General features: G+C 33.0%; 2 protein-coding genes across 3 annotated transcripts in view; both read right to left on the bottom strand.

The window, feature by feature from the left end:
* Window positions 1-12,936, bottom strand: part of LOC111046108 (myosin-VIIa) — a 154,900-nt gene extending 141,964 nt beyond the window's left edge. Inside the window, exon 1 of the mRNA XM_039425684.1 lies at window positions 12,756-12,936. Coding sequence (XP_039281618.1) covers window positions 12,756-12,783 — 28 coding nt within the window. The 5' untranslated portion in view covers window positions 12,784-12,936. The remainder of the gene's footprint in view (window positions 1-12,755) is intronic.
* Window positions 12,937-14,387: 1,451 nt separating this feature from the next.
* LOC111046125 (myb-like protein U) lies at window positions 14,388-26,912 on the bottom strand. Of its 2 annotated transcripts, XM_039426725.1 has the most exons (7): window positions 26,721-26,886; window positions 24,547-24,711; window positions 23,180-23,353; window positions 22,143-22,658; window positions 19,824-19,874; window positions 16,854-16,946; window positions 14,388-14,849 (listed from the first exon to the last, which is right to left on the bottom strand). In XM_039426725.1, exons 2-7 carry the CDS (start codon window positions 24,680-24,682, stop codon window positions 14,551-14,553), a joined length of 1,269 nt encoding a protein of 422 aa, XP_039282659.1. In that variant the 5' UTR covers window positions 24,683-24,711; window positions 26,721-26,886; the 3' UTR covers window positions 14,388-14,550. The 2 variants fall into 2 exon arrangements, with proteins under 2 accessions (XP_039282659.1, XP_022187312.2); XM_022331620.2 differs by lacking the exon at window positions 19,824-19,874 and having other exon boundaries at window positions 26,721-26,912.
* Window positions 26,913-27,601: the final 689 nt, after the last annotated feature.

Below are 27,601 nucleotides of genomic sequence, written 5' to 3' on the forward strand. Positions count from 1 at the left end.
AAATTTTTTAAACCGAAATTGTTCAATCTGTTTTCCTAGTTCCAGAGACTGATTACTGCATTTAAAGATCTCATAATATGAAACAGAAAACATTCGTTTGTACAAGAATTACAACAAGAGGAACAAAAGTTTTGATATGAATCTGTTGGGAAGCTACCAAACTAACATTGTTCCCTGGGTTCCCGTGAGAATAAGATGAGCAGAGCAGAGCAGCAAAAGGAAGTTCCTGTAATTATTTTCTGTTCAGTTTACTCGCGTAATAATTGAGATTACTAAGTTTTTCAAACGCCTTGTTCAGGTTATGTGTTGTGAATAACTTCATATCTCCTCTTTTAATTTGAGTTGTTAGCCTATTTACAGCCTCCTCTAGCTCTCACAATAGTTTATCTAATCGTTTAACTCATTTCAGACTTCTAATTACATTGCAGAAATTAAAAAACCCTAATATTATATTTACTTTTATCTAACACTCCAAAGGGGTGAACCGCATTATCTCATTATCAAAATAGAATAGAGAATTGAAAGTTGAATAATTGATATTCATTCTATTCCATTTAAACCATGTAAGATGACATAAATTTTCTTCAATTCCTGTTCTATTTAATTCATTATTTTAGCTTCAATCTCTAATAAGATATTTGCTTGTCATTAAGATGTATACAACCAGGATCATCCTATCTATAACAATTCGTTTTTCATTGCTATTATTTATAAAACAATTTTATTCTATCAGATTCGAAATTAAAGTAACTCATTCACAAATGCGGGGGTTCTCCTACAGTCATATTCTATATGAAAGCTGTGTGGGGATAAGTTGGATAATAATATTTATGTAATATTCACTCATTCATAATAGTTATCTAACAATTAATTTTATTCAATGATCTCTATCGATTTCCTTATAAAATGTTAAACATACATATTTACCATATGTAATATGGGAATGTAACTGAATGTATGAGTGGATGCTGCAACTCTGAAACAGCTACTAAGGCTACTGATTCTTTATGGATGAAACAATAATCAATCATTCTATATCATACTGAACTATACCTACTTTATAATACTAGTATGATAAATAGTAATCTGCAAACTGGGATAATTCTATTGAAAATAATATAATATTTCTCTTTACTGAACATTCCCTCAAATTTCAGTTTCACTCTCTCTCACTCTCGGTCGTGTTGATGGGAAGGATATTATTTTATATCCTTTTCAGAGAATCTACAATTATTTGCTGAAACACCGCCGATTTATGAAGTTACATCACAATATTATATTATCGTTATTCTAATTGCATTCAATCTCTATTCTCATTGATTAATTTTTTATACTTTGTAAAATTCGTTGAATAATATATAATAATATTACCGTCATTTAATGACAATTAGTGTATACACCAGTAAATATTGTAACATACATAAATAAATAACTCTAATCTAATCTCTTTCCTACCTTTTCTGTCTCCCTCTATTTTTATTACTCTACACTATCTTTCTATTTCTTCCTCTCTCTCTCTCTCTTTTCTGAGTTTACGCTCATTCTCCAACCACACGTTCTCTTACGTTTTCCAGCTTTTCGTTTTGTGTGGACATGCATTGCATTGCGGTGATGCGTTGTGAATAATCCATGAGTTTCCCATGGCCATGATTCAATGACATCGGCTAGGAGCGTCCTTTGCGTTGTCAGCGTTTTTTCTGCCGCATCAACATGAAATACACAGACGCAAAATCTTTTCGTCGTTTGGATGCTGAGCCAAACAGTGTCTATTTCTCCACTCCAAAATCTAGAATAAATTATTTTGTCTCGAAATTGAAGAGATTACAATTGAAAAAAGTGTTGAATTATATATTATCCACATTAAACAGTAATTGTATCTATACAGTATCTATAAATTATTAGTACATTATACTGGTAATATTGGAATACATTATCAAAGATTTGATATGATATATCAAAGTTTTGTTTGTGATTTGAGAGAGGGATCAGTTCGTATATTTGTAAATAACGGTTAATATTGAAATTCTATCCATTTTATTACATAAACAATTTTGTTCCAGAGAAGAGAAAGGCCCAATCAGTTGAAAATGAGTGAATTACGATTAATATTACCAACATATTAGAAGGAATTTTATTAATTTCCTATATTTATTCTGTGTAATATGGGAGATCAGCTGTTAACTTGAATGTTATCAGGTATTTGCTTACACAAAGGGGAAATAAATTGATTTACTATGATACTGTTCATGAGAAGGAAGCACTTTTCACAAGCCTATACGCAAATGAAATCTATCAAAATAAAAATCTGGTGTGGTACACTCACACAACTTTCCTTGCTCATTGAACTATAAGTTTTATCCTTGTCCTTGAACATTGCCTCATTCTCAAACGAGAATAATTTAGGGGAATAACATAATGACGATTGAAGACTACATATTAATTTAAAACTACGATACATTATACATTGTTTTCAGAGTACATTTTCTTTTGTGGAAATTGTGAAATTCGATGATTTTTTCAAGTCGTCAAAACAGTTGTTCTACAGATGAAATATCTCGACTTTGTGTTCTACCAATACCTACTATTACTAATAATAATAAGTAATAGTAGGTATTGGTTCTACCTACCTACCTCATGCACAAGAAGGAGGTTACAAAGTCCATTTCTCAAGGATGGGGTGGACCGTGGAGCCTCTGTTAGCTTCCCAGGAAGGGGACTCATGCCAGTTGATAGAGCTGATAAATAACTAAACAGGGTATGCATTTGGAAAAAATCGGTCAAGACATTTTTCAGAGAATCGTGATAGAAATTCAACAAAATCCATTTTTCTCAAGAATATTACAGAACTCCTGCAATTTTCCCAAAAATGAGACTTATGTCAGTTGAAAGGGCTTATAAATAGCTATCCAGGGTATAAATTTGAAGAAAATCGTTAGAGCCGTTTTCGAGAAAACCGTGAAAAACATGGTTTTTTAGTCATTATCCGCCATCTTGAATTGAATTTTATTGAATTTCTTAGTGTCGGATCCTCATGGTATAAGGACCTCAAGTTTGAAATTTCAAGTCAATCGGTTGATTAGGAATGGAGTTATATCGTATTCACAGACATATACACACACACTCACACACAGACCAACACCCAAAAATCATGTTTTTGGACTCAGGGGACCTTGAAACGTATAGAAAACTTGAAATTGGGTACCTTCATTTTTTTGGAATGCAATACTTTCCTTACCTATGGTAATAGGGCAAGAAAAGTAAAAAGTCAATCAATAAACACAATACAATAATCTGATCTGGACAAAAATTGAATTTACGAGGATAGATAATATGTTTTATTACAATACAATAATTTTCCAGTAGTTGGGCTGTGATTAGAGTTTATATAATTGGTCATATCATCACTTAAAGGAATAATCTGGAAGTAAACATGACAGAGAGTAGGTGTACAAATCACGATAATAGAAATGAAATAAACATAATTATATAATTATGAGCAGGGAAAAAAGTAAGTGATAGTGTGTGTGTGAGTGTGAGAGAGAGAGAAAAGTAGTAGTGATGCAACTAGCAACATGATTGGTGTTGGTTGTGACAGGGAGAAATTCCATGTCCCTTCACACATCGTATAGTTCGGCAATTCAGTTCGAGAGCAGTCTTAATTGATCCCGAAATGATTAATCGCCCCGACGGGGCTAAAAATAATGCTCGCTCCCTCTCAGTCGACACAAATCAAGGGTGTCCAACTGCTAAGGGAAGGCATAAAAAGCCGCTTCAAATTTAGAACGCCCGTAAAGAAACAAAGGTCTGTCACATTTTCTCCAAGTCAGGAAACAGCGGGATTTGATTGCTATTTATTTCAGACATGATGTTGAAGGACAGTTTTAAGACAAGTCAATGGTTAAGTATCGCTTAAGCTCATAAACTTACTACGTAAACTTAAACTCGTAACACTAGGACATTAATGATAATCTCTCCTGTTGAAAATACATTTTTATGCTCTCTAAATACGACCTCTAGACCTAGACGGGTAAAAATAAGTCTCTTTTCAGAATAGGCCTGATCAACATCCTTTTCCTGCTTTGTAGCCTCCTTCCATTATACCAATGAGTTTGTTTGAGAGTCCTGGAGACTGGAGACTCTTTAGAACAGCATATTATGATAACTACCTACCAATTTGAAAAGCAGTCCTACCGTCAATAGTAGAATATCAATATACTGTAATTCGAATAGAGAACTATCTATTTGAAGCATAAAGCCAGTATAAGTCAGTGAAGTTAAATTAAAGATAACGCCGGTATAAAATGAATGATGAATCAGCGAATTCATCCATACCATACAGTTTATAATTATGAAGATAGCAATCGGATGAGTATATAATATTATATATTATACACATATTATATACAAATGAGTATGTATTATTGATATTACAATCATCTTCAGTCAGTGGAAAATAGTTAAATTAACAATCAAAATGTAATCTAAGATGCTCAAGCACTGAAGGCTACCGCATATCAATGTAGGATCAATGGGCTTACTATCAATAACTGTAGTATAATAGAATTAACGATTTAGTGGAGTTGACTGTGATTTTGTAATTTAATAATTAATAAAACATTATCTACATTTGGGAGGGAAATAGTACAAGGAGTATCCTAAGGGCCGGTTTCCGAGCTCGGGATTTAGCGAAGTCCTAGACTTTAAACAGCTGGAGTCAGAAAATTGGCTTTCCAAAACGGGGCGTAGTCGCAGTCATTGTCATAGTCACGTTTGAATTAAATTTCGAAAAACTAGAAAATTGAACACAAAATAAAATAAAGAGAAAATAGTGTAAAGTTTCAGCTATTTTGAATTATTTAGGAATGTCTAATTTCGTCAAGGAAAAACGTTTCCAATATTATAGAAATGAGAAAATAAAAACTACGACTACTGTTATAAAAGCTGTGACTACGCCCCGTTTTGGAAAGCCAATTTTCTGACTCCAGCTGTTTAAAGTCTAGGACTTAGCTAAATCCCGAGCTCGGAAACCGGCCCTAAATTTTTCTCTCCCGATCAGTGCTTCCTTGTAAAAATAATATTAATAAATACAAAATACCCCAAATTCGATCAACAAAATTGGTCTTTGTATAGGAAATTTGCTAGTAATCAACTCCACCAGAGAAAAATAGGTATAAATATAAAAATATAGAAAAATACCAAAGAAAAATAGGTATTTATTTTAAACAGTATCTTTACTCTATGACTCCATTCAACAAATCTATATGTCTTAGATCTTCAGATCTGAAAAATGATAGATTTAGTGGTAAAGACTCTTTTTATACACTTTTTAGAGAACTATAAACCTGAACATTTAATAGAGTAAACTCACCAACATGAATGTACAACGCTGTAACTATGCGGGCTCATGAAGACATCGCATCCAACGAAAAGAAAATAATAATTATGATCATTATAGGTAATTACAGCTCAAGCAACAAGTCGATTACTCAATAAATAAAGCAGGATGGGTACAAAGATAGGACCGAATGAGGGAGACGAAGAATAACGAGATAAAGACACTATTTGAAATGTTCTAGCATAACCGGTACAGTACTGTAAAGCAAGTAATTACTGTTCAATAACTTATAAATTGAAAAAACTTCATAAACTCTTCAGAGTGTTCAGAGTAACTTATAATTTTTCTTATGTTCTGTTATGTTGACAATGAAGAAAGCATAAACTCAGGTTGTAAACAAAGCTCAAGTAAACTTCAAACACAATTTGAACAGGATTTTCATATCTCTAGCAGAAACCAATGAAAAAGATCGTTGCAAAGGTCATCAGAATAAGTTATCACGAGGTTCTAGTTTGATCTTTATGGTGCATGATTTAGATGCATAATTTAGTTGGTACACATAGATAAATTTTTTTTTTAGTTTTTGAGATCCAGAGAGATGGAAGCAAGAAGAAGCTCCAGAATTGATTCTGATGTAGGCAGGCTCTAAAAGTTCTGAAAACTATACAATACGAATACTATATTGGTAATTCAATCCGAAATCTACAGACAGGCCACTGTTATCTTAGGTAAAGTATAGCTAGTAGGACATATTATATGAAAGTTGTATCAATTTAGTCCCATAATAAGTTACAATGAACTCTATTGAAAAATTTGAATTGCCTATTTAATAACAATAATATTAATGCCTTTTTGATTTTACTGTAATTATTTCTAAAATATTTCAAAATATATGTAAATGTGAACTTGTAATAAGTAAACATTGAAGAATGATATGATTTTCTGGTACATTACTGAGTGTTGATCACAAGTCATACCACAGATCCAACCACAGACTTGTCTGTGGTCATACAAAATAATATTTAGGGGTGAGTAGTTTCCTTGATAATCATCTGTCATCGTAAAATGATTTATCCTAAACCAAAATATTATATGTACGAGAATAAATGCGTGTAGACTATCAAAAGATGTACAATTAAACGCTGAACAATAAAAAAAATTCATTTTCAAACCCAAAAATTGATGTGTCCCACAACATTCATAAAAATAATATTCAGGGATAAATAATATGATATTATTCATGTTGATACGCTGGTTAGCCAACATAACCGTTTGCCACACTATACTGCTGAATATTGCAAGGGAATCGTTGAATATTAGATGATCGAGGAATAATTAATCACCTAATTGCATCACTAAATGAATCAGTTGAACTGAACAGTGTACCCATTAGCCATTAGACGAGGATGGAGCTATGGTGTTAGATTGTAGGGCCGATAATGGAATCAGTCAATACCACCTTATCAGAGTGATGTTTGGCAATAGAACACTATTGATTACCTAATCACAACGATTAGTCCAGTTTCACGGTTGAGGCTCACCTAAAATTTATCCTAGACTTCATCCCGTGGATTATATTCTGGTAGATTTTCAATTGATATACAGTATTTTACTGTTCCTATAACAGAAAATATACTATTTCTGCATTTTGTACCTCATTTTTATACATTTTACTTCACTTCTTAGGAAGCTATAGGCTAAGATAAGAAATATTACTTGAATCAAAATATTTTGGAATTTAAATTTACTGTGTGAAACATTGGAAGTTATAGTAAAACAAAATACAGCCTACTTCATCAAATTATAAATAAAGAACCTGTAACTGTATTATTATGTAGGTCCATAGAAGGGACTTTATAACATGAGTGTAAGAGAAAAATTGCTTTTGGCTTCTGGATAAAGAACCTTCACCCTTATAAAGGACCTTTATCCTTATTAAAGGATTGTCGTCATCTTCTTTAAGGATAAGGCAAGAATACCTGTTCCGACTTCAAACATCTTTTCCTAAAGGCTTGCCGATATTTCTTTTCCTCTTGGCTAGTAGGGAACGACTGCTTTTTCAAATGATAAAAAGGTGGAATTTACATCGTGAAACGAGAATGGAACAGTACCTCAATGAATTCTATGATTCTTCATGCTAGAGTAGTAAAATGAGCAATATATAAAATACGTTGAAGATTTATGATAAAATTAATACTCAGTTTATATTCAATAGAGGATTAGCTCAAGGTTTATCATTTTCTCAATAATTTTAATGATACGAGTTTGTATGAAGAATGAAATAATGTGGCTAGAATGAATTCTTATGGAATTATTAATATTTGTACTGTATGTATCTTAAGATAAATTGAAAGTAGAAACGTTTTGCTTATCTCAGGGTGTGAGTAGAAGCAGTTGAGCTTTGAAATTATCTATAAATCCATACAGTGGAAAAAGTTATTGAACTTCAACACCAAAAATTATCTACAATATAGAATTTACTCAGCCTCAGGTTGAAGTAGAGTAATGTGAAGTCGATTCCGGATTATGGGTACGGTATTTCATGTTGGGATATAAGTTAAGGTTAAGGTAATATTGGTAACAGTATGACTTGGAACAATTCTTGGAAGTAGAAGCAGATTACAAATAGCTTATTATGAATCATAAGCTATGAATGAAAGAGCTCTGTTGAGAAATCAAAGGTAACTCCACTCGCTCTGTCATTCAATGGCATGCGACATATAATTTAAATTAAGCAATAATAAGGATCTGACGCTGACCTCGTTTTAGTTGAGAAAGAACACCGACCTTACTTCTTATTTTCCTTCTTCTTCATCATCTTCTCAGGAAGAAGTCGTCGACTTTGATGACGTACTTGATAGGCCGAGCAAGCTAGCTCTCAAGTACTGAGTAAAGTAGGCCTGGCAGTTTTTCAGTCACTAAACTTGCTCACATATTATCGCGGAATGACAAAACAAGAATTCCAACCAGCACTTTGAATAGACACCAATTATTAGGCAACAGCAACCGTTTAAAATGTTTCTCGCGTTATAAATTACAAGACCGCCTCACTGTTCAATACAATTTTCAATTTTACAACTCGGTTGTTAAAGAGCTAAACCGCAGATTACTTTAATGACAATGATTATTGTCCTGGAAGTCAAACAAGCAACGAGAATCCATTTTCTGTTAGATCACTCACTTTGAATCTGAAGATCTCCGCAATCACATAACATATTCAAAGAAACCACTGTCTAATTATTATTTTCACAAAATTGGAATGGTTAACAATGGAATGAGAGTCTGCATAATCTTCTGCAATGATTAATCTTACAGCAGCCAAACTTTTATGTTTTTTCTTCTAAGATTATTGTGTTTTTCCTTTCTCGGTTATTTTATGAAGATACGACATACCTTCTTGTATCACTTTTTCTGATAATTGTAATAACATCATTGAGACTCAACTATGAAGCGGTCTTTATTGTTTGAAGTTTGACTGAACAATATTTCAGCAGTTAACTTCATGACAAATTATTGTTTCTAATCAAGCTGTTTCGGAATTACTTTGTTCAAGGTTGTTAATTTTTTCTATTATAAATGATAAAATAAAACATGCAATTCAAGCTATTGGGATTTTCGATGATACTTGTGAAGAAAGAGAAAAACAACAGTGCCTATCTTTAATGCCGTTGCCTTTAAGAGCCATACATGCTTGATTTCAAAGATGATGAGTGAGAGATGAAAAAATCAAGAGCCCATATTTTCAGTCGGCTACATACAAAACCAACTGTGAAAAAATTTAATGTGGAACTACAGTAGAACAAGATGAAGGTTCAGTAGTTATTTAATTAAAAGAATATTATTTTTCACTCTCAAGAACAGTAGGCTATCTGATATTTTTGAAAGTTTCAGAGCAAGTAAAAGCTCATGTGGATAAGAATTTATGAATGGGATCTCTTCTCTAATTTTATAAAATATATCTTTTCATAATATGATTGCATTCTTTCTTGCAGCACTCCAATGAGCAAAAAATGAAACACCAACTCTATCTATCGCTTCTGGGTATCCTAATTCAAAATTAGGCATCCGCAAGATCTAATTACCGCTAATTAATCCAGTTTCAGCTTAACCCCCACCGACAGACATAATTCCTACCTGCAGCCTCCCTAATTAAGTTGCCTTGGTGCACAAAGTGAACCTGATTACATCTCCAGAGACAGCATCCAATCTCTTTTCCATTTATTTCGCCACTGAAGTCGTCTCAAGTTATCTATTTCAATCACAGTAGTCAGTCATGTTCCAAGTCAAACTTATTAATACAGATCTGCATCCTTAATCCCTCTTGACCTAGGCTGGCCCAAGGCTAATAAATATGGTATCCTTGAGGCTGGTTAACACAGAAAGGAAAATCAAGTTAAAGCAATGCTCTCCGTTCTATAATACCGCATTGCAATTGAATATTTCACCTCTCAAGTTAAAACTGTAAATTACTCAAGGTATTCTCGAAGAATGGAATACTGTATTCGTTGCTTACAGTTGTCAATTTATTTTAAAAGCAATAAGTATGCTATTAAAGAAAAGAAATTTAAAAGGATTTCAAGACTACTTTCAATATTAGAATTGTCTTTAGGACAAGTATAGAATAACGTATCAACAATGTTAATATTTCAATGGTTGTGCATAACCACAGAAAAAGATTGAATAAGGAGATTTCAAATATGATGAATTCTCAACACATTAAATCGAATTTACTGATATTTACATAAATTAGTAAACTGTGATGTAATTCATAATGGAAAAGGAAGACTAGTGCGATTGCAATAATAAATAACTTGGGAAGGGACAACACTAGAAATTTGTTCATTAGTTAAATAATAATCTATATTATAATTATTAAGAGTTATCTCCAACAGACCGAATTATCACTGATATTTGTTCAATGAATTCTGTGACAATTTGGAACATTTCATTACGTAATAATCTCATCATTCCTAAGAATTTGACACAAGCAATGAATAATAATGTCAAGTGTTCTCAATACACTAATTTTTGATAAAATATAGACGTAATAGATAATTTATCTGAGATCGTGGGGACAAAAGAATATTTTTCGGAACCCACCTAAAGCTATACTCAACTCAACTCTCATTATCATCCATGAACAAGCCTAAAGCTCATGTGGGTATCATCCTCAGTAAAATTATAAAACATTCACATTTCAAAGAGACACAATTTTCACACCTTGGAAAAATAAATCTTCAGATTTCGGTTTCCATAAAAAATACTATGGCAACATTCCATTCTCAGGAGAACAGAAAAATGAACTGAATCGAAATTGGAAGTGAATCGGTTGGCAGAGTGGACAACCAATACATAGAGCACTAACACCAATGCATAATCCGCTTCTGAAGTGTTTTCTTCGATTTGAAGAAGATGTAGTTTCTTTTGTTATGGGTATGTCGTCGTCGTATCACAATGAGAGGAGTGAGAGAGAGGAGCTGTATGCGGTATGCGAGTCACATACCTTCTTTTCCTGACTTCAGGCTCCTATAGTACTTTTGCTTTCAGCTTAACAACCCCCCCCCCTCTTATAGCTACGTCTTGCCGGAAAGGTATTTCCGCGAGACACCGGACTTGCCATGAGCCGCCTAGCCAGTGAGTCATCATCAGTGTCTCATGTCTCACCTTTCAAATATGACCGATCACTCTCACGCTCAGAGCTGTCCTAGTATTATTTGAATTGTAGTAGCCTACTGCATTTTTCTCGAATAAAACTATTATTTTTCAAACAAAAATAATAATTACAGAATGAAATAAATTGAAAATTGCATTAATATTTGTTCAAATGCTAATTAATGAATAATTATTATTAAATAATAACTATATTACTGGTTCTTATTATATTAGTCTAATGTTTTCAAATATTTTTTTCAGTCAATTTCTATTTTTTTGGTTATTTTTTTATTTATTATTAGTTTATTATAAACTACGGTTATTTTGTCAGCAGTGATAATTATGTGTTCGAAACTATGTTAGTTGGTTGAAACTAATCTAAACTAAAACTGAAACTAATCAGTGGTCTAGTGGATAGATTGATTGCGTAGCAGCCTGGAGAACCCCGGTTCAAACCCGCTCATTACCAAAAGTTTTTGAACAGGTCACTGCCGTGTTATCGGATGGGCACGTTAAATTGTCGGTCTCGGCTGAAGTATAACAGTCGTAAGGCCCAATGACGGCTTAAATGATATATTCAGGCGAGGTGGAACTCCGTCAGGAACTCCCCACCAATAAAAGCCTTACGAATATTTACTAACTTAGTTAAGTAACATATTCTACAACGCAATTTTTTTAAGAAAGGTGAAATTGAGAGAAATTATCAAAAGTAGCCTAATATGGATTATTATTATTAGTTTTGTATTCACATCAATTATGACGATTTATTATGTTTAAAATATCAATTAATATATTAATAATGGTAATAATCAACAATGAATTATCGATTTATCATCAATTCTTATTACTCAAATAGCCTACAGTGCCTAAATACACTCACTTCCCTGGCTAAAAGGAAAAGGATCGTTAAATGAAAGGCGAAGACAAATAATGACAAACTGGAGAAGCAAATGAGGACTTTCTTGCCCCAAAGGTAATTTCATATAAGGTGTGATCCTCTTTCCTCAGAATGGTGCCCACATGAAACATGTATGGGATGGATGAAACCACAGTTTTAGGTAGGTTCCAAACCACCGGGTTCAGACACTAAAGCTGATGAAAATCGAACACATTCTGCCGGTCAGAGGTCACCCATACAACAACAGCCCCGAATATCCATGACTCAACCTTACGAACAACCAGCATCCACCCTCACCGGTCAGCCAATCATGGATAACAGTTTTCAGTGCAATATTAACATAAATATAAAATGGGATTACAATAATAAAAATATTCGTTAAGATTTGAATAAGATCCGCCAAAATCGTCATTAAGGATAACATCGTTGATGTTCAACAGTCATACTGCGTTATCAGTTCTATTATTATTATCAACTCGTGATTCAAAATGCTTCAAGTAGTCTATAATTCTCATGATATGGAGGACGATGGGAACAAACTACCGGAACAGCAAACTTCAAAAGCTCTGAACGGATAAAAATATTTTACAACCATGCATTGCATGATAGGTGGTCTATATTTTCATGAATTAAAATATGAAAAATCAAATTTATCATCTATTACTAGTCAGTTTCTCAGCACGCTTTTTTTTGGCCAGCATAAACCTACAAGTCTAAAGAATAAATCTTCTTATAGGCCTAAATAAGCAGGATGGGGTGAAACCAATACTGCTGGAACCGCCTCACCAACCAAAACCATAGGTAACCATACTGTAGGCCTACATTCAAAAATATATTTCTAAAAATTAAATGAGATTCATTATAACTTACCGTACGAAGACTTTCCGAGGCCCTCCATAGCTGAGCGAATTTCTATCCCTTACGAAAACTCTCCATAACACATGACACAAGACAGTAATAACACACAGTAGCGGTACAGAACGACAACGAATTCACATCCTTGTTCACCGAATGGCAGGCGGCAACTCACTGAACGACCGAGCTGGCTGGCAGGTCTAGAAACGCTTTCTGGAAGCCAGCCGGCGTACCACGGCTCAAAAGCTGAAAAATCAAAATATCGCATCTCCAAAAACCATAAGCTGACGTACAGCCAAACTGTGCAATTATAAACATAACCTAAAAGATGATAAAACTTGAAAGGTTTGGGAGGTGAAAAGTTGGTTGAGAAATTAAGTTATTGTTTTTAAATGGCAATAAGCTGGTATTATTCGATATTTTTTGATAACAACTGGAAAGCAAAAGCTTGCATCTCAGAGCATGTTTGTGTTGTACAGCTTGGCTGTACGTCACCGTATGGTTTTCGGGGATGTGATATTTTACCGGAATCAAAATCTAGGCAAGCCGGCTCTCGGTTGCTAAGCAACCAGCCGTTACCAGGCAACCAACACGAGAAATTGAGCTTCGATTCATGGCAGTGCTGCGATCTGTTAGATTCTGCTGAAAGCTACATGCCAGCGTTTCATACTTGGGCGCCATCTAGCGGGTGCTTTTGCACAGAGGAGAGCACAGTCAGAGAATAGGTAGCACAGTCCCACAGAAAAAAATAAATAGGTACATGTAATATTTTCAGCTCAACTTTTTATTACAAAAATTTTTGATCTTTCCTCATGACAGTGCCAATTTAAGCTGATTTATTCATACTTGCTAGACCGTGCTAATAGAACAGTACAATCAGAATTTATAGAAATTATATTTTCACTGTGCCGGCTACTTTCACTGTCACTGGTGTGTGTGGGAATCCAATTTGAAACGGATTCTCAATTTGAACTGGAGTGTCTCGTTTGTTAAAATGAGTTCATTTCAAGATTCAACCACCATATCCGATTCAATTCAGTTTGAGCTAGCTTTTACTGTATGAACGGCCCTAAATAATAGTATAAGAATAATTAGTTAGTAGTAAGCAAGCATAGACTAAATAAACGATCGAAACAAACATAGGCCCGGTTGCACAAGAGTCGGTTAAATTTTAACCGTGATTAATTTCATGAGAACCAATCAGAGAAGGCCTTTTTTATAAGACGGCTTCTCTGATTGGTTCTCGTGTAATTAATCACGGTTAAAATTTAACCGGCACATAGTCTTGAATATGTAGTAGTAGTAACTTATGATTATACCGATTCTTATAAACATCAGCTTTAAAAGAGGGGGGGGGGTTGACATTATTTTAACAGTTGCCTCCTGTAATCAAAGACAAGGAAAAACGAAAACAAAAGTTTAAATTATGAACGTATTTCTGATTTTGAAAATTAAGAGCATAAATAACAATATTATTAAACCGAGAACGAGTGATCACAATGAGTTTTACAGCTATTAAAAATAATAAAGAATCAAAGTCTTAAAGAAGAGGATAGTAATCACTTTTTGAGATTGTATCTAAGAATTAATTTTCCTTATACTATCGATTGCCTCCTGTAATATCAAAGTCAAGGAAAAACGAAAACAAAGGTTTAAATTATGAACGTATTTCTCATTTAGAACATAAATAACAATATTATTAAACCGAGAACGAATGATAACAATGAGCTTTACAGCTATTAAAAATAATAAAGAAACAAAGTCTTAGAGAAGAGGAGAGACACTTTTTGAGACTGTCTCTTTTTTATCACTATGACACTTTTTGAGATTGTATCTGAGAATTAATTTTCTTCCTTTCCAAAAGCCTCTTCATGGCTTCTCGTCTTTTCCTCTCGATCTCCTGTGCTGTACACTTATTAGGAACAGGTACTTTTGTTAGACATTTGTTAGGCACTGATAAATTCACTGAACTATTACTATTTGTCGCTGATACTTTCGATGTGCACCTTGCTGGAATGCTACTTGGAGCTGGCATCTTATTATAGTCTATTTTACATTTATTGTCTTGTGTACTACAAACTTGAGAACTAGTAAACGTAGCTTGAGATGCTGAAACAGAAAAGATAAAACATAAATCAGTTTAATTGAACAATAAACAAGTTTATAAATTGATGTTTTCCCACACCTATACCTATTCCCACAGACAAGATTAATGGCCCATATGAATAAAACCAGAGCAAATGCTCATGAGCAAGAGCATGGAGCATAAGGTTTTGCTCATGAGCAAAAGGAAGAAGCAAAAGCATTTGCTCATTTTTATATGAATAAACTTTACCTTATACTCTTACCTTATTCTCCTGAACTCTGAAGCAAATGCTCACGTATTTCAAAGAGTTTTCATCAGCTGATTCGCCTTTGTGCCCTTACTTTGTTTTTATAGCTCACGGAAGGGCTAAATATGCAAGTAGGGGGCACCGCTTGTGTTTGCGTCGTATGCTCTGTTTTCTATTTATGAATAGAGTTTTAGGTCAGTTGAGTTTGGAATTTTGAAATAATAGCGTGAAAAATGTCATCTCTATAATAATCTTCAGCATATTCTTATAATATCAATAGCTTCTTATAATCGTTTACACTCTCATCTTCTTAAATGCCCATTTCCTATTTTGTGATGGCTATCTTTATATCAGGTAGCTTTTGTATTTATTCTTTTGTAAGAATAATGGTGATATATATCATTGTTGAATCTTAAAAGAGTTTTATAGTTCTCAACTATTGATTGTGATCGTATCTAGTAAAGTTTCCTCTTCCTCATACAAATTAGTTGAGCCATTTTACTATGATAAGCTGCTCTAGACTAGACTCACCTTTTTTGAAGCATTTGCTTCAAAAGTTGAGCAAATGCTCTAGTTTATTCATACAATTTTGAGTATAAGCTTTTACTTTTGAGCAAATGCTCAAACTATTTTTTTTATGAGCATGAGCAAAAGGTTTTGCTCACGTTTATTCATAGAAAATGAAGCAAATGCTCCATATTTTAGAAGTATAAGCAAATGCTCAACTTAATTCATATGGCCCATTGTCTTTTATCAGTACTATTATATTAGTTTAGTATTTACTCAAGTTACAGTACTTACTTTACTCTCGGTAACATAATACTAGAATACTAATTTTTGATTATGTTTTCCATGACTAAACACTGTTTTCATTTTGTCATTGTTTCCTGTATGGGTATTAAATGTTCTGCAAATATGGATTCTGACGAATATTGTATAGTCTAGTCTGGCTGGCCGTAGCTTAAAGATAGATACAAAGAACACATGAAAGCACTAGAATGAAATTCAGAATCCACATTTGCAGAACAATTTAATAACCACAGGACACAATCACATAAACACATTACAATTTATATTGAAATATAACAAAACCTCCAGACAAAAACAAAGTTTAAAACAACTAAAAAAGACAAATCTAAACAAAAAAGACAAATCTTACACACAGTCCAACCCTTAAAAACAAGCGCCCTGGAGTCAGGCTAATGAAGCTCCTCCTCAGGAGTGAAACGCATTCCTCATTTCTCAATCAAGAAGTATTTTTAAAATATTTAATTTAAAAAAACAGTGTCTAAACTATAACAGAGTCTAATTAGTGAAGTGGTCACTTTTTACGTCCTAGGAACTAAAGCTGGGTTTTCGTTTGTGCGTAAATGCCGTCGTCGACCACGACAGGGTGAGGATCTCAGATTGGGTAGATTTCAATTTGTCTAAACAACCTAAAATATCAAGTTCAATTATGTTTCGATGGGGGAGGTTGAGTTTATACGTCTTGTTTATACTTTTAAATGGCAATATGTTGATATTATTATAAATGTCTCGATTCTTGAATAATGAAAAGTTATTTGAAACAAAGTTTTGAAAGTTAAAGTTGAAACAATGAAAAGTTATTTGATCAGCTGTTTTAGCACACTTGAAATTTGGACAATATGAATGTCAACATGCTTGTCGTTGTCTACTGCGGAAGTTTACGCACAAACGAAAATGCACCTTAAAGGCCTTATTCGAAAACCAGTTATACTGGATCTTTATCGAAGTTAAAAATCATGCATATATTACTCACCAGAACATAGATATGAAAGTGTAGTATCATCTATACTCGTAAAACCATCGTCGTTGCCATCATTTAAAAGTGATATTTCATTTGGTAAAAGATCTAAGAAAGAAAAACAGATGAACAATAAATAGAAACATGAAAAACAAATTGGATAATGGTTAGAGGCCATTGAGTTTAAAAATGTAAATACAAGTGATAAAAAAAAAAAAAAAACAAGTGCTAACAAAATTGAATGCATGCATAACTATAATAAAATACAGAACACACATAAGTGCAAAATGGAAAGTAACACCAAGCTTTGATTATGGAATACATTCAAAAAGAGACTAGGGAAGGGGCATTATTTTTAAATACCATGCAAACTAGATCAATGTGAGTGGTTGAGTGAACAAGTAAAGTAAGTAATACATGCTCTAATACAGAAAAAATAACAAAGCATTAATAGGGTGAACCAGAATATCGAAAACTTTTTAAACGCCATAAAATATCAGTGGAGGGCGAAAATGATTTTATTCAACTAATGTGAAGTTCAAGGCTTGCCATTTAAGAATTATTAATATCATCTATCACTTCTTGATACTTCTCAAATGGCAAGTCTTGAACTTTACATTAGTTTAAAAAATCATTTTTGCCCTTCCCACTTTTGTTTTATGGTGTTTTTAAAAGTTCCCGTTATTCTGGGTCACCCGGTATTAGTAAAATACAAATGATCATACTTTGAAGTGCAAAATGAACAAATGAACACAAGGTGAAGCAGCATAATTATAATAAGTTGATGGATTATCAAGGATTGATTCATATCGCATTCAGGATACTTTAGTATTAGTAAGGATTTGAGATTCGATAATCCACTAACATGCTAGTTCAAGTTTAATCTTTGTTAGGATTATGTAAATGAGTTTGTTCTTCAATCAACCCTAGTAGGTTTCCGGTGTTTTCCAGCGTCCAGCATGATCTTTACGAGTGGATATACTTAAGAGGGTCATTATGTTCAGTCCCTCCTTAAGAGGGAGGGGGGTTATGTTCACAAAAATGAACAGTTTGCACCACCCCCAACCAAATGCTCTGTAATCAGCGGGGTCAGAACACCAATTTTTGTCGAGTTATAGACGCAGAGACATGGCCGCCCCATTTCTATCTCCCGTCAAGTGCGAATTGTAAAGCATTGTTGGTTTTTTGCAAGCAGAATGCAGTCGTGCCGCGGAAATATAGCGAAGAATAATTTGATTTGAAAAGAATGAGTCGAGAATCAGGTGAAAACTTAAAGAGTGATGGTGTTATGCGTGAATGGTGAGGAAAATGTAAAGATGTCAATTGAAAGGACGTCCATTATGAACTATAACAACGCCCGTCCTCACAGTGCTGGAACAACCAAACGGCTCCATCAGCAAAAAATCAAATACGATATTTTCGATCACCTATCATTCGAATCTGACTGGCCACTAGTAAATTATAATTTTTCACAATATCAAAACGTGACTTGGAGGACAGCGCTTCCAAACTAATGAGCCCAAAAACGTCATAGCCTGCTTCAACTCATTTGGCAGCAAAATTTTATATATAGGATTTTCGTAGGCTGGACAACTGGTATGAAAAATGTTTCAATCTTTACGTCAATTGCGTTGAAGAATAATCAAATGCATGTAAAATTTAGTGATAAATTATTCTTTCATGTATAATAATAATCGTCTTTAATGTATTGCCAATCGGAGGTTGGAGAAATGGCCCTCATAACGATGAAAATTGATCATAAACTCAACTACACTTTCGATTCGAACATCTAAAGCTTCCCGATAAATACGTAGGCCTAATGCTCGATATAACATGACAAACATCTGAATCGCATTTATCAAAAACTTCCATCATAGAGATAAATCGAAAGATGCTATTCGCTTGAAATATTACTTGTTGAAAAAACTTACCTAGAACTATAAAATACTTTAATGTTGATCAATATTCAATACATTTTTTTCTTCATTAATCGCCTTCTTAACTTCGTCTGGAACAATGGATTGGATAGCAAATAAAGTATAGGCCTAACGTCCTAGGTAAATTAGGTTACGACAAAAAAATTACAAAAAAATCATATTAGTAAATTAATGTGGTTATGAATTATGAGAATTATTTAAAAAAATTGATTGGACTAATCTTATTCCGCTATATAAACTATAATTATTTACTATTGGATGTTTCGTGAGAGACAAATCGTCTAAATACTGACTGACTTAATTGAAAAGTGGTCCACTGATAAACTTGAATCATTAACTAATCGAGTCTTGCACAAACATTCACAACTGCATCTGAACATATAGGTTAATTTTTATTAGATTGGTTAAAGCCCTATTTTCAAAACATTGCTTGTCTCGAACATGCAAACCATCTTATAATACCATGCACTTACACTAAAATTAAGACTAAGGAGAACGTAATAGTCTCAGCTACATTAGAATAATAAACAGTTGGATAAGATTCCTTGTATTTTCAGAACATTGAAATGTGATTTAAATTTGTATTGGTTTGTCCATTAAAAAGAAGGAAGACGCCATCCTTTAAAGATTGGCACTACAAAAATTCAAAATAAAAAAATTCAAATTGGTATCAGGAATTTAAACTCGTAAAAGAATTTCGTAGCTATTACGTAGTATTGATCTAAGGAGCATCCCTAATCCTAAATAAAGTAAAAATTCAAGGGATGATCAGTGTTTCCTCCTATTGAAAAGGGTAGGTGGATAGTAAACTTCCCTTTACAGGGAGTGGTCTGAAGATCACTTTTCCACTTATGTAGCTTAGCTGTTATTTTAAATTGCTTCAACATCTATCAAACAAAATCTAGTTGGACATTATCATGTTAATAAATATTACTATAACAAATTTGGATTCACTGATAAAGCCACTTGACATTACTGATATTATGTTTTTTAAAATCTTCAGATAAAAAATGTGAATTAGATTTAACTGATCAATATAAATACTCACCATCTAACCAAAGAAAATAACTATTATTATTTTCAGGACTAATGACGTCATCTGGAAAACAGTGTGTTTGAAATAAATGTTAATGGATAACTTACAAATTTGGTTAATTTAACATTAGTGAAAGTAGTTGACCAGAATACAATGTATTCGAAAGTTGATCGTACTAACGAAGGAGGTGCCCATACTTTAAATTCTTCTATTCGCGTGAATCAATTATTTAGTTATACATCTATAAAGTTAACATGAATTACAAATCCATAACTATATTGTATTAGCATGAGAAATATTGCTTTCAGAAGCCCAAATATTAATGAGAAACATCCATGAAATGTCACCTGACAGTAAGAATAGAGATTGAATGAATCTGAATGAATAAATGTGTCATGAATTACAGAATTAATTTAGAAAAAAAACAAATTGATTATCAAAAGCATGTACATTGATTGTATGTTAATGATAAGTAAGAAAGGTGCAATAAGCAAGCAAATAACCAAAATGCTTAAAAATTAAGATGAATAGTGAGGAATCACAATCAAATTATTCATCATCTATCTTCATTTTTACGCAAAATGAAGATGAATAATGAGGAATCACAATCAAATTATTCATCATTATTATTCATTCATCTTACGCAAAATTAAGATGAATAATGAGGAATCACAATCGAATTATTCATCATCTATCTTCATTTTTTACGCAAGTCGGAGGTTAAATTTGAGCGTGAGTGAATAGTACGTGGGAAAAAGCAACGATAATACAGAGGTCCACTCCCAATACACAATCATTTTTGAACAAATGCAAGCATGCATGCAAACACAAAACATGATATCAAACATTCACAGGCTTAAAGGCTAGATTTAGCAAACAACAATCTAATAAGCTACTGAAAATCTAGGTTTAGTCAATCTTTTTGAATACAAATATTAATGTAGGCCACAAATATTAATGTAAACAGAAATAAAAATAAAAATCTCAGTACCATTGATGTCATTTTGATGGCATTAATGTTGAAACATGTGATAAAATAATTCAAAAAAGGGTACTGAGATTTATATTTTTATTTATATTACAAGTAGCCCTATACATGAAAGAGACAAATATTAATGTATATTTTAGAAAAAATAGAACAAATAAGATAATGTATGGCTTGATTATTAATTTAATCTAGGATTCATAGATGCATTATAAACTGCTGATTGTAATGAGCTAAGATCAACAAACTAATATTATTATGCTATATTTATAGCATGACTGTGTATAGAAGAAGACAGTAGAGCACACGCGCATGATTGGACAAAATTTAATGTGCTTCTCACGACATTGCACATTCGAGTCCATAGCACCATAGCAGAGCTCTTCCCAAACATTGATAAGTATATATTCAGTTATTATTCAATCCAGTTAGTTTCTTAATTAAGCAATGTCAGATGGAAGGGGAGATGTCTACACACGATCCTTGATGAGGTCACAAAGGTAGACATTGTACAGAGTTGAATCAGGAATACATGGAGGCCTTGCATAGTAAGCCCTGTCATCGAGGTCCTTGAGCAGCTTTTAAGCATCTAGTACAGGCAAGAACTATGTCTAGTATTATGCCATTGAGCGTTTATACACAAGATACAAATATGCAAGTATTCCTTTGCACAGGCTTCATTTTGTTAATTGAAAAATATACGTTTATTGGGTAAAAATGAAAATAAGTTGAAGTGACCGGTGACGCAATTTCTCGTCTTTTCGTCAGATCTGCTTGGACTTGATTTTCAATTCAATTAATTATAACACACAAAACAAAATGACAAATAATTACAAAAGAAATAAAATACAATAAAATGCTACAAATATAAATAAACCATGGGCTTTGTGGTTGGGTGTGTTGGAGAAGAGAAAAAAAAGAGAGAGGAAGATACCTAGCCAACTATGGTTTCCCATGTAATAGGCAGATAGATTGATAGATGAATTAAGGCTGTGCAAAGGTAAAAAATACTTTTTACTGGTGACATTTTTCAATGTTTTTCGATTCGAATGCTATAGTATACAAACCGAAAAACTTTGAAAAATGATACCCGTAGAAAATTTGTTTAGCCTTAGTACAGCCTTAATAGATGAGACGATGGAATATTTTAACAAAACAAGCGATGTTTTACGGGTTCAATTTATCTTCTATCAACAAAACATGTTTATTACTTGATAAGGGATGTCTTCTAAACTCTGTTTTCATCTTAGGTTATATGAGTTGATTTCGGAAAATTTATTGTACATTAGATGGAAAAATAAGATAAGCGAAAAAGAAAGAAAAGATAAGTGAAAATAAAATCTTACCAAGTTTTTCATCCGGTTTCGGGTTAGAAGCCTCCCGATGTGAATTTCGATCAGCTCCAGTCCTGACTAGTTTGTTATTATCCTTATTCTTTGAAGCAGGTAATCGGTTATTGTTATTAATCGATGAATTTAAACTTTTCCTCTCACTACAGGAACTTCCTCGTCCTCCCGGGGTTGGAGTCTTCTTCCAAGAAGTTTGGCTCTCACTGGAGCTACCTCTCCCTGCCGGGGCCTGCATCTTCTTACACGAGTTCTGACTCTCACCAGAGCTCACTCTTCCCACCGGAGTTCCAGTCTTCTTCAAAGAGTTCTGGCTTTCATTCAACTTGACTAGACTGCTGATCTCCCGTTCATTCGAAGCTGAAGCTAAATTATTCACTGGCAAATTGTTATTTAAATTACCTTGCGCTTCGATACTGTGAGATTGACTAAATATATTTTCTAGACGGTCTGCCGTTTTCATCATGTTCGACAATAGGACCATGTCTTCACTGTCTGATTGGTCATCTTCATCTTCTGCAATTGATAAGAATTTAAAATTATCAATTAGAAAGACAAAATTCTTTTAAAGAAAACACGATTATCATAAATGAAAGTTCATGTTCAAATAATATTTCATCCATTTCAATTCCTCTTTGTGTGAGCCAATCCATATGATACTACTCTCTGTTGAAATTATTTATGAATATTCTATAACTTATAGATTAGGTATTCTATGTCAAGTTCATTTTACCAGCATGTCATCTGTAGAATTATTTGATGTGTATGAAATATTAAGTGAAATTCAAGATTTGAAAAGTTATTTGCAATATGACTTCTTATACAATTACATGAATTATTTTCCAAATACTGTAAGTTATAGAGTTTACAGTCAAATCATAAATTTATTATGCTACACATGCCAAGTTTTAGCTAAGATTGCATGGTACCATAAAATTATCAGATACAAGATACATAGGCTGAAACAACAACAGCAAAAAAATAGATAATTTCAATTCTAAAATGAACTAGAAAGGTAAAAATAAATTTATACTAACCACCATTTCCAGTAAGTATTTCCTTATATCGATTAGTGAACTTTTTGAGATCCTCTAACTTCTCTGATGGAGGTGGTGGCAGAAGTCTGTTCTGTACATTTCCAGTGATCGGCGACGTTCCAAAACGGGTTTTCAAAGACGTTCGCTTTTTCTTTGCTACAGGCGTTTCATCACCTGAATCAAATGAAAATTACAATTTAAAAACTTTTTATTATGTTGATTATACAAAGAACACATAGTAATCGTGCCTCATACCATTTTTGAAAAAAACTTACAATAATTGACAAGGTTACTACAAACGATTCGATTTTGTGATGGACGGATTGAGTAATTTCTGTAATCAACCCCGAAAAATCCTCAAGAATCTCAGAGGATCAAAATTTAAATATAAAAATATATTACGATAGTAGACGTGGACAATCAATGACGGCTCTCTGAGAACATAAATTTAGAGGGACACAACTCATTTTTCAATTATTAATTCGATTGATGCCTCCCCATAACAGCCACAGAATTCAGTCATTCAACTTTTTTGTAGACAAATTTTTCTTTTTTCAAGTCAATCAGGTTCCAGTAGGCAATCCTTTAGATCAGTAGATCAATATGCTTGAATATTTCATTAATTGTACAACTATTCTTATCTGGCTAAGAAATGATAAAATTGGGTTTTGGCAGGGCAAGCATTCAACAGCTAACCATGTTTCAAAATTACAAGAGCCTAGATAGTTTTTGAACTCCTCAACCATTCAATTCAATTCAATCGTATGGTCTCGATGCCAACATCAGCTTTGAAATTCTTTTTTTTTCTCTTCAGGAAATAAAAATTAGGTCTTAGACCCTCGTCTCCAAAAACATAAAACTCCTCAACCGAATTAATTTGAAACAGAGAAATAGTAAATTCCATAGCCTTTTCGCAGTAATTTTGAAAATCATAAATGAAAATCACAAAAATAACGAAGGTAACATCACACAAATAAATTTCTCCAAACAAAGTCCAACCGACATCAACTGGCATTTGGTTATTACTTCACGACATCACGACTTTAGACCGATATGGAACCTTTAGGCATAGAAAAACCAATCATCTATTATTAGTTGTATAGGTTTTGTGTCTTTCGTAGCAGCGGATGATTCGAATATTATGTATTATACTGCCACACTACTGAACAATTAACTGAGCATGAAGGGGGGAAATGATAAACGATTGAATTTGCCTGCTTTAATCACTCTTTTCGATAGGATGCTTATAAACCAATTTATTTATTTATTCGTGGACAGAATCACAAATCATAAAAATATGAATTAAAGTTGAAAGTTCCATGAAATTTATATGATGCGGTGAAGATATAACTAAGAGTAACTCTCACCTTTCGGGCTTCCTCTCTGTGGTAGAAAATCATAAGACACCGGATTACATTCTGGAGAGTTGTCTACATATTCTGCTGACCACTTGTCTTTCAAAGACGCTAATGAAGAAGTAGGCGAATTGAATTGGTTCTCCATTTTGCTACAGTCTCAATATACCTGAAAATCTGAAATAAGTGAAAGAAAAATTGTTTAAGGTACAATAACTTTGAAATAGATAATTTGAATAGTTGATGAAATAAGTTAATAACGGTGATATGAAAAGGTGTCAATCAACTTTTTCAAGTCAAAGTGCAGTTGACCTTGATGTTAACTGCAAATAATAATAAAAGTTACATTGATTTGGAAAAGAGAAGGTTTGCTTCTCTATGCACGAAAATGTCAGGTCTTTCCACGTCTCTCCTATGTGGACGGTGATATGAAAAGGTGTCAATCAACTTTTTCAAGTCAAAGTGCAGTTGACCTGGAAGTTAACTGCAAATAATAATAAAAGTTACATTGATTTGGAAAAGAGAAGGTTTGCTTCTCTATGCACGAAAATGTCAGGTCTTTCCACGTCTCTCCTATGTGGACGGTGATATGAAAAGGTGTCAATCAACTTTTTCAAGTCAAAGTGCAGTTGACCTGGAAGTTAACTGCAAATAATAAAAGTTACATTGATTTGGAAAAGAGAAGGTTTGCTACACAATGCACGAAAATGTCAGACCCTTCCACGTCTCTCCTATGTAAAGGTTTGATCCAATGCTTACAGAAAATAAGTAGCATGGGTGAGAGTTGGGGTTTAGGGGGTCATGATAAGACATTTCATAGTTATGATGTTTCTAAATTCTGTAAGTGTAATTGTACAAGAAAAAGGTAGATATACGTATTTATTTGGCATTGTGGTAGAGTACAACATCAAATAATTTAGATTCGTATTTTGCTGAATTCATAAAGAGCATTTAAAAGCTGAAAATTTAGAACGCTTTGACAACATAACAGGTTATCATCGTGCTGTTCCAGAGGGCATTGGGACGCCTGTTTAGCCGTTTAACAATCAATTTACCGATTATCGGCGACACACAGAATTGTCTTCCTATTGGCTGATTAATGATTCTTAGCCAATAAGTCAATCGGAGGAAAGTTCTGATTGTCGGCCAACATTCAGTACGGTAAGTAAAGAAAAGGCAATGTTTACTGTGACACTATGTAGGATGCTCACTAAGTGAGTCTTGTTTTAATATTTACACCGATAGCGGCGTGGTAATTTTATATAGCTTATGTTTTTTGTGTAGGCCTATGTCTGTTGAGAACAAATTTTGTGACCAACTCTAACTTAAGCTACTATTAGGCTACAAACAGGTCTTTGAATCATAGAATTTTTCAACAATTTTGCATCATCAAGGACTTGCGTTATGAACTAATAAACTTATCAGAAAAATCTACTTTCAGGTTCCTTATAACCTATATAATTATTATTAAACACAAATCCTAAGTCAAATGATGTAAATTACCCCAAAGATTTCTGCTACTTCTGCAAATATTGAAACCTGGTTTCAATAACAGCTAGATAGAAATAGACGGGGTTGTTTACAGCATTTAACTTTGGATTTTTGTTTAATAATAATTGATCGATTAGCATTTGAATAAAATAATGCAATTTGTCATTTATTTTTATGTATCTTATCAGCTTTATTGTTTTGTTTCAATAGTGTATAGTAAATTGATAATTAAAGCTTACCAGCCATTATAAGTATAATATTATATTATAATATAATTATAACGATATTATAATAAAGTACCGTAGAACTATCGTCCATATAAATTGATTGGTAAATAATATTCATGTGTTAAAAAAATAAATTGAAATTGATATCAATATTTGCCCAAAGAATTGAATAAATTACAGTACCCTTCAAAATATTATAATAATAAAAGTTTCCACTTGCAAGACATAACCTCTCAAACTCTTTCTAACATTAGTTGTTGTTTTTTAGGTTTTTGATTATTGGGTAATTTGAAATTTTGTAATTGTATAAGTCATATCAAGAACTAATAAAATCTACTAATAATGTAGTAGATAACAATAAAAAAAATGATTGAATATTCTGTTATTCTAATTTTTCCTCCTCAAATAATGAAATATTTATTCACAATTAAAGAGCAGTACAAGAGAAGAAATAAATATTTCAATTACCAGAGACTTCTCCCGTTTTTCATTGAATACACTTCATTTGAATAAATTCTTTAGAAAATAATCAATAATACACTTTTTAACAAAAAAAGAACTAAATTTTTCATGAAAATTGAACAACACAAATAAAAACAATTTTTTCGGCATCCATACACAGCCACTTCAATTTTAGCTCACAGATACCTTTCCAAAGCCATGGCCAGCTTGATATACAGAAAGCTTTTATAGCGTTTGGACGCAACAGAACTAAATAGATTGATTCTACGTCGTAGAGTTTGACTGTTATAGAGTATTTTTTAAGCTCCAAAACCATACATATAGAGCTGTGGGTGAGCATTTTGTTAACTATAGAAAAAATTTACATTCCAATAGACATGAGAAACACAATAATTTTATAAAGAAAAAAAATCTCAGTACCCTTTTAGAAAAATTTTCCAACTATAGACTTTATGGAAATACAGCAATGGACTGGCTTCTCCACACATCTGTGCAATCACTTGTCAGCTGATTCATGATGAATAATAAATTCTATAGTCTGATTTTTACTCTAATATTGGCGTATGAAGGAGGCTCCTTTTACTTTCCTTGCCCTATTACCATAGGTAAGGAAAGTATTGCTTTCCGAAAAAAATTAAAGTACCCACATTTCTATACGTTCCAAGGTCCAAAAAAGTAGTTTTTGGGTATTGGTCTGTATGTGTGTGTGTATGAGTGTATGAGTGTCTGTGTACACGATATCTCATCTCCCAATTAACAGAATGACTTGAAATTTGAAACTTAAGGTCCTTACAATATAAGGATCTGACACGAAAAATTTCGATCAAATTCGATTCAAGATGGCGGCTAAAATGATGAAATGTTGTCAAAAACAGGGTTTTTCGCGA

The sequence above is a fragment of the Nilaparvata lugens genome, chromosome 4 (assembly GCF_014356525.2).
Source record: "Nilaparvata lugens isolate BPH chromosome 4, ASM1435652v1, whole genome shotgun sequence".
In the NCBI taxonomy this organism is placed as follows: domain Eukaryota; kingdom Metazoa; phylum Arthropoda; class Insecta; order Hemiptera; family Delphacidae; genus Nilaparvata; species Nilaparvata lugens.